The sequence below is a fragment of the Pelophylax lessonae genome (genome assembly GCF_965119305.1).
Source record: "Pelophylax lessonae genome assembly, chromosome: 10".
NCBI classification, from domain to species: domain Eukaryota; kingdom Metazoa; phylum Chordata; class Amphibia; order Anura; family Ranidae; genus Pelophylax; species Pelophylax lessonae.
The window spans coordinates 163,786,330-163,801,869 of record NC_138777.1 but is presented as its reverse complement, the minus strand read 5'-3'; the positions used below and the strand labels follow the sequence as shown (position 1 = coordinate 163,801,869).

Genomic DNA, 15,540 nt, shown 5'->3' with positions numbered 1-15,540 from the left:
CTCCTGAAGTTGCATTGAAATGCATGCACGACACACACTGTACATTGCAGAAGAACACCATTGTACTGTTCACCTCAACTGTGGATATATACTGTATATTAACAAAAGTATTGGGACGCCTGCCTTTACACGCACTTTAATGGCATCCCAGTCTTAGTCCATAGGATTCAGTATTGAGTTGGCCCACCCTTTGCAGTCTCCACTCTAATTCATCCCAACGGTGTTCTATCGGGTTGAGGTCAGGACGCTTTGCAGGCCAGTTAAGTTTCTCCACCACAAACTCTCTCATCCATGTCTTTATGGACCTTGTCTTGTACAACAGTGCGCAGTCATGTTAGAACAGGAAGGGGCCATCCCCAAACTGTTCCCACAAAGTTGGGAGCATGAAATTGTTCAAAATGTCCTGGTATGCTGACACCTTAGGAGTTCCCTTCACTGGAACTAAGGGGCCAAGCCCAACCCCTGAAAAACAACACCACACCATAATCCCCCTCCACCAAATGATTTAGACCAGTGCACAAAGCAAGGTCCATAAAGACATGGATGGGAGAGTTTCGTTTGGAGGAACTTGACTGGCCTGCACAGAGTCCTGACCTCAATCTCATAGAAACACCTTTGGGATGAATTAGAGCACAGACTGTAAGCCAGGCCTTCATGTCCACATCAGTGTCTGATCTCACAAATGTGCTTCTGGAAGAATGGTCAATAATTCCCATAGACACACTCCTAATCCTTGTGGACAGCCTTCCCAAAAGAGTTGAAGCAGGTATAGCCAAAAGGGTGGGCCAACTCCATATTGAACCCTACGGACTAAGACTGGGATGCCATTAAAGTTCATGTGTGTAGAGGCAGGCGTCCCAATACTTTTGGTAATATAGTGTGTGTGTGTGTGTATATATATATATATATACATACACAGAATACCCTATACAAATCACAAGTGTTTTTGTGCCCGTGGAAGCGCATGACACCCCCCAACCTCTCTGTGCATCGGACACAGCAGATTGCGGATCCTGGTACCCAGCCAGTACATGATCTCAATGTACTGTAAACAAAGCTGTTATGAATCTCATTTAAAACAGCTCTGCTTCTTATACCAGTGAGCTGTGATTGGCCCACAGCACCATATACCATGTGATTAGCTATAGCCAATAACAGATTATTGGTAATCACAGCTGTCATGAATGTAACCTATTCATGACAGTTGAAAACATTGCTGATGATTATTATTGTAACAACAATCAAAGTGTAAAAAAAAATCCCTGGTCACCCCTTCAGAGTGGTACAGTGTTACTATGGGATTTAAAAAAAAAAAATATTTAAGAAAACTGAATAACATTTTTTAAACATACTGTCCCTTATCATTGCCACACCAGTTATATGATGACACTGTACTGCGCTGGTATGTAAATAAAAAAAAAATAAAAAAATGTGAAAAAAAAAATTATTTCATTTCTTCATTTTCTAAAAAAATGTGACAAATTCAAAAAACTTGCCATGCCTGTTACTAAATGCCTTAGACTATGAACTTTCCAAAATGGTGTCATTTGGGGGGGGGGGGTATTTTTACTGTCCTGCTATTTTAAGGGCCTCAAGAAATTAGATTGGCCATCAGTACATCAGGATTGATCAATCTTCAAATATATTGTGGATGCTATAACTTACACGCAAACCCATCAATATACACTTTATTGGGATTTTTTTTTACCTAAGACATGTTGCAGAATACATTTTGGCCTAAATTTTTGGAGAAATTTGATTTTAGCGAATATGTTTTATAATAGAAACTGGAAAATATTGTTGTTGTTTTTTTCAACATTTTGGGGATTTTTTATTTATATAGCAAAAGATAAAAAAAACCCAGTGGTGATCAAATACCACCAAGAGAATTTATTCTATTTGTGTGAAAAAAATGATATACATTTTATTTGCATACGGTGTTGCATGACTGCACAATTGCCAGTTAAAGTAGCCCAGTGCTGAATAGCAAAAAATAGGCTTGGTAATGAAGGGGGTAAAACCTTCCAGAGCTAAAGTGGCTAATACTGCTTTAAATGCACCTAGTCGCATTTTTACTTGCGAGTAGAAACTAAAGAATGAATATTTTATTTTTTTGTGTCTATCACCATATACAGTAAGTTATGGCCTACAGATTATAGTATGTTTTTCTAAATGTCTGTACTTCCAATCACATTATTAACTTTAAAATAACAAAATGTTTTTGAAAAGTAAATCCACGGTGTGACTTTTATTGCAGATTTTGTATGTTCTTTTTTTCTTCAAATATGAAGTACGGTATTAGTCATTACAAGATCATGGAGGGCACGAAATGTTTCCACTTTTCGGCTTGTTGAGGACAGCGCTTACTGGATATTTTGCGATACCACAGACATTTTGCCCACGGAAAATTCTGAAATAGCCCTGCGGAATTGAAAACACAATTATTATTGTGGTAGAACTGCTGTGCCCTAAATGCAGAAAGAAGAGATGAGCACATTTATTCATCCTATTGACCTATAGGATTCCTATCGGGGAGTCACTGGTAGGAGATCAGAACTTCACAGCCAGTTTCCCTACAAATGTCTCTGTGGCAGTTGTCTTTTATTGGTACTTTTATAATTCTTGCCTTAACAGCCCATGCAACTACTATGAAGACCTGAGAAATAAGGGGGCGACACATTATAAGAAAAAAAAACTCAGGCAACCTTTGTTTATCTGGAATTCCCCCCTCGCAAACTTGGTGCCTCCATGGCTAGGGTTCTGCAATTTTCCACATATTGATCGAACCCCCCAAACAAACATCTGACTCTGAGAGAGGGTCTCAGGGGGGGGGGGGTAGTCCCACCTGTGCCTGATAAGGCTGACTGTATCTACCAGGCTTAGCCTGATCTATTATTTCCTCAGCTATACTGAACTGCACTAATTGGTTAAACAAGTCTTTTTATTGTGGTGGTGGTGGTGGGTTCTACTCATCTTCCCATTACCCTTGCACTGACTCTAACATTAACTTAACACCTAAAGTGAGTTCTAAAAACGTAACTTTGGTCAACCTAATTGAAAACGCTTTTTTAGGGCTCTTTCACACGGGCGGTCCGATCAGATCCGCCTGTCAGTTTTTTAGGCGGATCTGATCGGATGCCCCATTCAGCCCTATGGAGCAGCGGATGTCAGCGGTGACATGTCCGCTGACACCCGCTGCCATCCGCATCCGATCCTGTCCGTGAAATCCGGACAGATGGAAACCCTATTTTCCATCTGTCCTGGGGATCGGATCGGATGGGATCGGATGAGAGTGGACAGGCAGTCCTCTCTCATCCGATTCCCCATAGAGAGCAGCGGGGGCTGTGACACCTCCCTCTCCGCACTGCAAGCGGAGACGGAGCTGTCATCCACCGGCACAGATCCGCCTACGGAGGCGGACCGTGTGAAAGAGCCGATATTTTTTAAAACTGTTTTATTGTTTTATTTTTTTAACCATATGTAAACAATCTTTGATTTTAACATAAAAAACTAATATATAACAAAGGATTACCAGAGAATGGGTTATCTATAGAAAAGCAGTAACAGCCTGCATGAAGGCTGGGTTTGTCTGACTGAAACTTTAGATAGGGCTATTCACTTTATGATGAGTTGCTGTGACGAGTCGTTAACTTATGTGTGTTAATTGCAGTTTGAATTATGAAATTTTGTAAAGAAAAGGATTTTTTTCATCAAAGAGACCAAGGAAGCCTGTAAATATATTAAAAGGAGCTTAGAGCTCCACCTGCTGACTAAAAAAATACAACCTATTAAAATGGATACATTTCATATTTACCATACTAAAGATAAGTATTTTAACTTTTTTTTTTTTACACTCCTGACCACTCTACTGAGAAAATACGTACAGAACTACTTCACATTCCCTTTAACCTTTAGCCCCTATCAAATGAATTAACATTATCACTTAACCTTTATCGTAATCCCAAACTCTTAATCCTGACCCCCATGTACAATGTGTTTGCGCTGTGATGTAGTGGCATAACCAATGCATAATTCTTTCCTAATCTCTATGCCCTTCTAACTGATGAGCCCTGCAATCTCTTTTTGTTATGTCAGCATTTCCTTGTATTTGTGGGCTGAATCATACCTCTCACGGGCATTACAGCTTGCAATCATCTAAATGTGTTCCCTGAAGTTCTAAAGTTCATGGTCTTGGGAACATAGCATGTCCTCTGCTCAATCAACAGAGCAGGAGGGTTGGAGAATTACGTGATGAGCATGGGAGAGGTTATAGCAACATTGCAGCAGAGTTGAAATTTTCCCACTATGCCAGGCTCTGGGCGGTTCCCCTGGTTCGCCTAATGTCTGACTGGGGGTGGGGTCGCCCGCACGGGATGAACACTCCTTGCCCTTCCACCATCTGCCAAGCATTTATCCTTTTTAAGCCACGTGTCCCATCCGTTGCTCCACTCCACTGACCCCCCTTCTTTCTCTCTCCCCTGACCCCACCTGTCCTTCTTCTACTTTCTCTTGTTCCCCTTCTACCTGTCTCTACCCTCCCCACACCTGTTCTCAGCATATGACCTCCATGGTCCAGTTTTTCTGAACATCACCCTTCTGGTTCTCAAAAGGTTACTGTTCTATTTATTCATACAATCTTCATTTCTGATTCAACTCACACCCCATGTTAATTCATACTTGGGTTTGTTAATCCACTCATAGTTACTGTGCTACTGTTATGATATTTGAATTGCCCTTTCTTTATTATTATTGTTTTTGTGCATGCACTTTGTTCGAGAGTCTCATGTGCTATATTCTGGATTCGTGTTTTGTTACATACTCCGTATGCTATTTTGTATTCAATAAAGAAATTTGAAAAATAAATTTGCCTACTATAACCATATTTTTAACTTTAAAAAAATACCCAGCCTTCTAGTGATCTGTATTTTATTTCACTTTCAGGTGTGTTTTTTTGGGAAACAATGCTGTGGTGGCAGGCTCAGGTGGTAACATCTCCCCCCCCCCCCCCAAAAAACTCGGAGGGGATCTCCGGCTTCAGGAGGTTACAAACACAGAACACATTATTTGTATATCTTTGAAAAACATTATATGCATTTTTTTAAAAGGAGACCGATGTTTGTCTTCTGTAAATTTGAGGATGTCACGTGATGAGGCAGGGCCATCCCATGATGCACTGCCCCATTACTGAGCTACAGTATATACCAACAGACTGGGCATTGCAATATGGGAGACATAAAATGACTCCCGGAGCCCCATGCAAATAGCACATTTTCAAAACCACTAATTTCATAATGTCCTAGGATTGCTAAGATTTGAATTTACAGCAATAGGCATGTTGCGCCGAACAGTCTGTGGTTTGCCGGGCGCTCGGGTTCGGCACATCACGGATCGGGTGAACAGATTATTGGGTGGGGCTGGGGAAGACCCAGCTGTCATGGTACACGTGGGTACCAATGACATAGGCAGAGGAAGATGGAGAGTCCTAAACGATTTCAGGGACTTAGGAGCTAAGTTGAGGAGTAGGACCTCCAAGGTAGTATTTTCCGAAATACTACCTGTACCTCGAGCCACACCAGAGAGGCAGCGGGAGATTAGGAAGTTAACAAGTGGCTGAGGAGCTGGTGTAGTAAGGAGGGTTTTGGGTTCCTGGAGAACTGGGCCGACTTCTCAGTCGGCCACCGGCTCTTTGGTAGGGACGGATTGCACCTAAATGGGGAGGGTGCAGCCGTACTGGGTAAGAGGATGGCCACAAAGTTAGAGGGGCTTTTAAACTAGGTGATGGGGGGGAGGGTACAGATGTAGAATTAGCCAGTGGAAAGCAAGATTCAGAGGGCAGAAATGGGGGCATTAGCGGTAGGGTGTTCAGAGCTCCTAAACCCAGGGTGGGTATGGGGAAAAATCAAGAGAGCAGCCTAAAAACATCAAATGAGGATATATGTAACCGATCAAAATTAAGAGGTTTGTATACCAATGCCAGAAGCCTGGCCAACAAGATGGGAGAGCTGGAGCTGCTGATGTTTGAGGAGGACTTAGATTTTGTGGGGGATAACTGAGACTTGGTTTGACAGCTCCCATGACTGGATGGCGACCATTCAGGGGTATTCCCTTTATCGCAGGGATAGAGAAGGTAAAAAAGGGGGAGGGGTATGTCTGTATATTAAGAACAGCATACAGGTAAATATGAGGGATGATATTAATAATGGAGCTATGAATGAGGCAGAATCCCTATGGGTAGAGCTTCAAAGGGAAGGCACGGTGGGGAAGGTAATATTGGGCGTATGCTATAGGCCCCCCAACCAGAGGGAGGAGGGTGAGGCGGACCTCATGTTACAGATAGGATTGGCAGCAAGGATGGGAAATGTCATTATAATGGGGGACTTTAATTATCCAGATATAGACTGGGCAGAAGGAACCGCGCACTCAACCAAGGCTAGGCTAGGCAGTTCCTGTTTTGCAGGACAATTTCATGGGTCAGATGGTGAATGCACCAACAAGAAACAATGCGGTACTTGACCTACTGATTACCAACAATGCAGACCAGCTCACGGATATAGAAATACGGGACAACTTAGGAAACAGTGACCATAGGTCAATTAGTTTCAGTATTAATTACAGTAATAGGAAACACAAGGGTAATATAAGGACACTGAATTTCAAAAGAGCCAATTTACCTAAACTGCGCTCGCTGCTAGAAAATATCAAATGGGATAGAACCCTGGGAACAAAGAACACGGAGGAAAAATGGGAGTGCTTCAAGAGCATACTTAACAAGGGGATTGGCCAGTGCCTTCCAAAGGGAAATAAATTTAAAAGAGCAAAACTAAACCCTGGGTGGCTAAACTCCAACATAAAAATGTATATTAGTGCTAAAGAAAAGGCCTTCAAAAAATAAAAGACTGAGGGGTCATTGGCAGCATTTAAGCATTACAAAGAGTGTAATAAGAAATGTAAAGATGAAATCAGGGCCGCTAAAATAGAACACGAGAGACATATAGCGGAGGAGAGTAAAAAGAACCCCAAGAAGTTCTTTAAGTATATAAACAGTAAGAAAGCGAGGCCAGAACACATTGGCCCCATAAAAGATGACAAAGGAAATATGGCCACTGAGGACAGAGAAAAGGCGGAAGTGTTAAATAATTTCTTCTCTTCAGTCTTCACAAAAGAATCGGGGGGCTACATGAACCTTGCTTGTAAGGCCGAACTAAATAATACACCTCAGGAAGTGCCGCCATGGCTAACAGAAGATAGACTTAGAGCTAAACTAGAGAAACTTAACATAAATAAATCCCCGGGACCGGATGGCTTGCACCCGAGGGTTCTTAATGAGCTCAGCCAGGTGATTGCCAGACCGTTATTCTTGATCTTTAAGGATAGTTTACAGACGGGTATGGTGCCAGCTGATTGGAAAAAAGCCAACGTGGTACCAATATTTAAAAAGGGGCCGAGATGTATCCCGGGTAACTATAGGCCGGTCAGCCTAACATCAGTAGTCTGCAAAATTTTGGAGGGGATGTGAAGGGACCATATACAAGACTTTAGTAATGAAAACGGTATTATAAGTAGTAATCAGCATGGATTCATGAAAAATCGTTCTTGCCAAACCAATCTATTAACCTTCTACGATGAAGTGAGCTGCCACCTAGATAAGGGAAATATCTGGACTTTGCAAAGGCCTTTGACACCGTTCCCCACAAACGCTTACTGTACAAACTAAGGAAGGTAGGTATGGACCATAAGGTGAGTACCTGGATAGAGAACTGGCTCCAGGGGAGAGTCCAGAGGGTGGTGATTAATAGGGAGTACTCGGATTGGGCGGGTGTGGAAAGTGGGTTCCCCCAGGGTTCTGTCCTGGGACCAATCCTGTTTAATTTATTCATAAATGATCTAGAGGAGGAGATATCGAGTACAATCTCAGTTTTTGCAGATGATACTAAACTAGGCTTGCCAATATCTTCTATGCAGGATGTGGAAACCTTGCAAGCGGACCTGAACAAAATAACGGGGTGGGCAACTACATGGCAGATGAGATTTAATGTTGAAAAATGTAAAGTAATGCACCTGGGGGCCAGAAACCAGAAAGCAAGCTACTCACTAGGGGGGAAACCTCTGGGTGAGTCTAGGATGGAAAAGGACTTGGGGGTACTGGTAAACAACGGGCTTGGCAGTGGCATGCAATGCCAAGCCGCTGCAAGCAAAGCCAACAGAATACTGGGATGTATAAAAAAGGGGATTCACTCCAGAAATAAAGAGATTATTCTCCTGCTCTACAAGACTCTGGTCCGGCCACATCTGGAGTATGCTGTCCAGTTCTGGGCACCGGTCCTCAGGAAGGATGCGCTGGAACTGGAGAAAGTCCAGAGAAGGGCAACAAAAATAATTAGGGGAATGGAGGACATCAGCTATGAGGAAAGGCTACAATCACTGAACTTATTCTCTCTGGAGAAGAGACGATTGAGGGGGGATATGATATCAATGTACAAATACTGTACCGGCAACCCTAGCATAAGGAACAAACTATAAGTAGGAGATACAATAAGACACGTGGCCACTCACTAAAACTAGAGGAAAGGCGGTTTAACCTTAAAGTGCGTAAGGGGTTCTTCACTGTAAGAGCGGTAAGGATGTGGAATTCTCTTCCACAAGCAGTCGTATCAGCAGGGAGCATTGATAGTTTCAAAAAACTATTAGATGGGCACCTTAGAGACCACAACATACAGGGGTATACAATGTACGGTTAAAAGCAAACACACACACACATCATTGGTTGAACTGGATGGACTGATGTCTTTTTTCAACCTCACTAACTATGTAACTATGTGCTGACAATTCAACTGTCACATAACTGCTGCTGTCAGCTTTGTTATTTTGTTTCAGCCATAGTTGCAATTTATGTTTAGTTTAATGAGTCACAAGCAAGACTTGTATGATTTATACGCAGCAATACGTTGCAGTTTCTAGGGAATGTGTCCATGCACACTGCGACGGTACTCACCGTCACTGGGAGTGAAAGACAGATACTTAATGGTTTGGATTGCTTCAAGTGGTACAGTAATATTTTTCAGCCATGTATCTCAAGAAATATGTGAGGACTATTCCTGTTTGATTCTGAACATGTTCATTGAAAGAGCTAATCACATTGAAGGACATGGAACAGAAGCCTGTGTCAGAGACCAGCTTTCCCTATTGTTTGTGTATTGAGATAATGTGTATTGTATTGCAGGAGCTTGAGGACGGAAAGTCTGCTACCTAATTGGCTCAGGTTGATTGAATCATTATCCTCTGTTAGTTGCTGAGTGGAAATAGTAAACTGTTTGTTTTGGTTGTTCTTTAGATATGTTAATTCTATTTCTGTATCCAATTTCATCTGCATATGATAATGTAATCAGGCAACCCCTGACCTGTGTGTGGTAATCTAATCAGGAGGGGGAGGTCCATGCTGTATATAAATTCTGTGTGACTGTTCAAAAAGAAGGTTCCTTAACTTGTACAATCTAAGTTGTCAGCTATCTTTGTATGGGGGCGGCTAGGATTTGATATCTATGTTCATGCATGACTGCAAGGAAGCCGTATAATGACAGAAGACCACAAGTACAGTGTGGGTTGAGGTTACGTTACACACACTATAACATAAGAACGGGAAAAGTGAAAAAATTAAGCTACTATGCACTAACAGTACTTACATTTTCTCCCCAGTCCTTTCCCCAGCTGTTTTTTGCAATCCAGTATGGGTATTTACACTTATCTGGTCAGTAAAGAAACAAATTAGGACATGTACAGAAATGTATTTTTCATAATATATTGTAAAACACTTACCAAGATGGTGACTACTACAGAATAGTATCAAATTAGTTAAATAAACAAGTTTTAAAGATTGCTTTCTTTTTAAAATAAAGGAAAATCTTTATTAGCCTAAAAAACACATTAAAAGCAGTTAAAACCCAAGTTTACCCACCTGGTAAGGTGGCATCCCCAAACATCTCTAGTATGTCCTTTAAAAACGCATCACCTTGGTGGGGGGTGAGGGGGCGTGACCGGAAGTGGATGCGGGCACGAGGTGAGAGCGCCATGTGAGAATGTTTGGCTGACTCTTCTCCCTACCCTTTTCTTTTTTTTTCCCAGCTCTTTCTTTTTTCTGCATATATAATTGTGTAAAGTCCTGTTTTTTAGCTGTAAGCTCCCTTTTGGTGTGAAAACTGGATGCTGGATCCTGGATAAGAGTTACTTTAAGTAACCTGGCGGACTAAGTTTTCTCTTGATGTTTTTCTCCATTTACTTTATTACCCAAGGGTATATTACACCAGTGAAGCTTTGCATTGTTTTCTTTTTGGCTATGCCATCACAACGTACTACTAAAGTAAGCCAGGCAGCCGCTACCAAATTGGGGAAATTTGCACATACTCAGGCGCAGACACCTGACCAGACTCCTCCAAAAAATAAGACCCAAGGAAACAATATGCTGTCCAAACCTCAGTCAGGGGCTTCAGCTATAAGAAAGAGCCAGGGACACGGTCAAATATTTCCCGAGAAAATAACAAACGTTTCCAGGGATATAACGTCACCAGACTTACCAGGGGAGGGGGAAGGAAAACACCCAAAACCAACTAGACCTATCATCTAAAAAGTCTGATAAGGGAGAACCTGAACCATCATTGAAGGCTGTATTGTCTGCTATTAATTCCTGTAAACTTTCAATAAATGAAATGTCTGACCAGCTTAAATTGACAAGGGAAGATTTGTCTTTACTCAGATACGACATGCAAAAGGTGGGTGAAAGGACTACAGCCCTTGAAGGGAGGGTCTCTCAAATAGAGGATGAACTTAATCCTCTTAAGCAGGAAATGCGAATTATAAAGGAACAGATGACTAAAGCCCAGTTTAAACTGGATGAAATGGAGAATAGATCGCGCAGGAAGAATGTGAGGATAGTGGGACTACCAGAACGCAGTGAGGGCACAGAGCCTACGGTGTTTCTAGAAAAATGGTTTAAAGACCTGTTTGGAGAACAGTCATTCTTGCCATTTTTTGTATTTGAGAGAGCCCATAGGGTTCCGGCCAGACCGCCTCAATCTGGGGCCCCCCCAAGAGTGCTCATGACAAAGGTCTTGTACTACAAAGACAAAGTGACATTATTAAATAAAGCCAGAGAAATGGGTAACATTCTTTATAACGGTAAAAGGATATCGTTGTACCCAGACTTTTCGCCAGATCTACAAAAGAGGAGGACTGAGTTTGGGGACATTAAGCGCCAACTACAACAACTAAAATTGAACTATGCCCTACTGTACCCAGCAAGGCTGCGTATAAAAACACCAGAAGAAACCATCTTTTTTAAGGCCCCAGAGAAAGCAGAAAATTGGATCACCACTTTTAAGAAGAACTCGTAGAGTTATAGGACGTTATTATCTGAGAATTACACAATTAATGCAACACAGTTAATTTTATAGATCACAAAGTGGTGGTGGCACAGGAGGGTGAGGGTTGGTGGGAGTATAAGTTGGAGGGAATGATAAGCTATCCATCCCAGGTTACTGGGGGGTATGGTGAAGGGTTTCCTCAAAAAATTATTATTTTTTTTTTGGATTACATTTGGTTTTGCCCACTTTTTTTTCTTAGGATGGTTGGAGGAGGGCGGGAGGGAGGGAAGAGTAACACTATAAGTTTCAAGAAGGTTATAAGCCATAAAAAGTTTGGAGTGTGTAATGGTCACTATAGTATGCCCCTAAGTAGGCCCAGTGGGTAAGTGAAAGGGATGTTTGGGAACACGAGATGGGTTATTATCTGTTTGTGGTGGCGAAGAATGGCTGCTGGATGTATGAGCAGGGCTGTCTTTTCCAATGGGCATGCCCGGCGGTTGCCCGGGGGCCCCACTTGCCAAGGGGCCACACATGGATGGTAGCAAACTGGCAATTACTGTCCCTGGTGGTCTAGGTCCCCCCCCCGTTGTCCACCGGCTCGGGCCCCCCCCCCTTGTTGTCCGCCGGCGGTGGCCTTGGTGGCTCGAGTCTGCACTGCACAGACACTGGTTGCTGAAAAAGGTAAGGCAGCCAGCCCAGCTGCCAGGCTGCTTGATATTCTTTTTATAACTCTCTCTCTCCATGGCATGATGATGATCGACACAAGAGACAACTACCTGTCCTGGATGATATACCTTACTATATATTGGTCCCTGTAATATGTATATAGTAAGGTATATATCGTTGACGTCACACGCCAGCCGCACACCACCCGGAAGAGCCACCGATGCGTTCCAGCTCCTGTCTATGCCGCAGTAAGCCCGCGATGCACGGTACATGTTGCCCTCACGTGGCACGCCGATAGCGGTACACCGACAGCGGAACGCCAACATCGGGCCTTCATGCTCACCTCATCCACCGAAGGGGTCACAGCGGTCTCCCGTTTTAAAGCAGCCTATACAGCTTGGAGAACTAACGGTGAGCTAATGTTTGATAAGAAACAGGGGATAGAGAAAAGGCAGTGAACACCGGCAGGTCTGGGTCCTATATCCAGTATACACCCATATTTTTGAGGCTGACAATGTGTGGATTACCATGCTTACATACCAGACATGCCCCTGAAGTGGTGTGAGCCTGCGCAGTTAGCAAGTAATACCGCGTCTCTCCCCAGCTCCCGCACCAGGTTCTAAACTAGGAGAGACTCTTTTGTGACAGGGTGATCATGTCGGCCTGACACCGTTATCCCCAATTTAAAGTGGACTTTGTCTTTCACTCAATAGGAGTCATTTATCACAGTCCAGATTAATGAATTGATATTACATCCAACTTGTCAGCAGTGACATACAGATATTCCTCCAACTGCATTCCAGCTTTTTGAGGACTTCTATCGAAACTGCAGAAATTCCAACAATTACAATATATATGAGTTAAGGAATGACATTTATTATTTTTGATTGAAAATTCACTGGTTCATCCAATTTTTTTCATCCTTGTTGAACTTTGACTTCCAGAACTGCTATTCATTTAGTGATTTGGTTTATAAGCAGTATGCTGACACAAAAGGCATATACTACATGTAATATGTGTATTGCACTGTGATGACACCTTTAGTTGAATTGATTCAGTCATATCTTTGTGGTGCAATTTTTGCAACTGTGGCATGCCGACCAACAGATCCATGACAGAGCAGCATCCATAGATTCCGAATAGGAACGTATGCAGCCTGTGTGTCATTCTGTTGGTCAGATCTTCCGGTGTGAATGTGTGGCCGGCCTCGTGTGTGTGAGTCATTGTTTCATGTTGATTGTTGTGTTTGTCGGTTATCTTTCACAATTGAATCCTTTATATATTTTGTACACTGTCCCCCCTATTGGGGGTTTTTAGACATTGTGTCTGTTTGCTCTTCAATAAAGATTTTTTTCTAAATATATACAGTTTGTGTGAGCATCCCTCAATGCAGCCGTTCTAGGGAGCTGTTCTATAGCTCCCACCTTCCTTGATTCTGTTATATATCCTCCAGGTAGTAGTTGTACTCTCTTGTAGTATATAGTGTTCCCTGTAATGTGTATATAGTCTATATACACATTACAGGGAACACTATATACTGCAAGAGAGTACAACTACTACCTGGAGTATATACCTTACGATATACATATTACAGGGACCAATATATACTACATTAGAGTACAACTAGGCTCAGGCTGGAGTTTATACCTTACTATATACATATTACAGGGACAAACATATACTACAAGAGACAACTACCTGGAGTATATAGCTTACTATATAAATATTACAGGGAACACTATATACTACAAGAGACTCTTGTAGTATATAGAGTTCCCTGTAATATGTATATAGTAAGGTATATACTCCAGGTAGTTGTACTCTCTTGTAGTATATATTGGTCCCTGTAATATGTATATAGTAAGGTATATACTCCAGGTAGTAGTTGTACTCTCTTGTAGTATATATTGGTCCCTGTAATATGTATATAGTAAGGTATATACTCCAGGTAGTAGTTGTACTCTCTTGTAGTATATAGTGTTCCCTGTAATGTGTATTCTCGTGGGTGATTGTGTAGGCAGGGGGCCCCAGTGCACTGCATTGCCCAGGGGCCTATAAGGCTCTTAAGATGGCACTGTGTATGAGATGAATTGTGAGGTATTTGTGGTGCCGAGGATTGATTGGAAAAAAAAATAATAGGGAAATTAAACAAGGCAGGGTCACAAAATTGAAACAGGATTTTTTCACTAATGGGAAGAAGTACAAGCTATATTTTCACTGTAAATTTTTAATTTAATGGTTAATAGCACTCAGAAAAAGAAAATAACTCTATGTTCCTGGAATGTACGGGGAATGGGAGCTCCTAAGAAAAGGGCAGCTATTTTTTTGATTGTTAAAACATACGAAGTAGATGTTCTCTGCTTACAGGAGACACACCTTACAACCGCTCTTGTCTCCCAGCTGAGATGGCGGAACTATAGCGCACAATTCCACGCAGTCTACACTTCCTATTCTAGGGGGGGTGAGTATTTTTATTATATCAGGGGTAGTCTTTGACTGTATCCAGACTAAAGTGGACGACCTAGGACAATCTGTTTTCTTGTTTTGTAAAATTGAAAACAAAGTCTGTGTACTGGCAAATGTGTATCTACCCCCCCGCTGAAGTGTCGACTTTGTGTGCCCTCGCCGTGTTTATGTTGAATCAGCCAGGGATACCAGTGATAGCATTGGGGGATTTTAATATACTAATGGATCAGATAAATTGGACAGATTCCCCTCAGGGTTGACTACAAACGATGCTAAGAGTAACCAAATAGTAGATCTTCTTGGAGATCTTGGGCTGAGGGATATTTGGAGAACACGGAATCCGGGGCACGTCAGTACTCATGCTTTTCTGCGACACACTCCACACTCTCCAGGATTGATTTGATCCTGGGGAGTGAGGAGATGGTGCCTATGATCACAAATGTGAGTTACAGACCTAGGGGTCTGTAAGACCACTCCCCAATGACAGTAGTCTTGGACTTAGAGCGTAGGTGCACTGGAGGATGGCGCCTAAATCCTTTTTGGATTGAAACGATGGGAGACCCGAGTGAGGTATTGACGTCCCTAGGAGAGTCTATTGACTTGAACAGGGGCACTGCCCCACTGGGAATAGTGTGGGACACTCTAAAAGCATTTTTGAGAGAAATAATGATACAACAAATCTCAAAAATTAAAAAACAGACAAAAGATCGGGAGAGACTAATTGGGCAGAGGGTTATAACAGTGGAAGAAAAATATATAAATGAACCAACATCTGATAGACTTAAGATCTGGAGAGAAGAACAGCAGAACTATAAATTGGTGACTCTCCGGAGGGTGGAGAATAAATCCCTCTTCCGGAAACAAACCAGCTTTGGAGAGGGAGAGAGTGTGGGTCGAATGTTGGCACAGTTGGCCAAGGCAAGCTCTACCAATTCCACGGTACCCGCGATCACTATGAGGGATGGAAGAATTTCCTAATATACCCCAGAAATAGTGGACAAGTTTAAAGAATTCTATGAAGAGCTGTATAGCTCTCGACAGGATAAGATGGGAG

At 42.3% G+C, this 15,540-nt stretch overlaps 1 protein-coding gene across 1 annotated transcript in view; it reads right to left on the bottom strand.

Moving 5' to 3' along the window:
• Positions 1 to 2,313: 2,313 nt before the first annotated feature.
• Positions 2,314 to 15,540, bottom strand: part of LOC309565538 (cathepsin W-like) — a gene marked incomplete at its 3' end in the record, with an annotated part of 78,225 nt that continues 64,998 nt past the window's right edge. The window contains exons 11-12 of the mRNA XM_082270496.1: positions 9,681 to 9,742; positions 2,314 to 2,421 (exon numbers count right to left, since the gene is read on the bottom strand). Coding sequence (XP_082126622.1) covers positions 2,314 to 2,421; positions 9,681 to 9,742 — 170 coding nt within the window. The remainder of the gene's footprint in view (positions 2,422 to 9,680; positions 9,743 to 15,540) is intronic.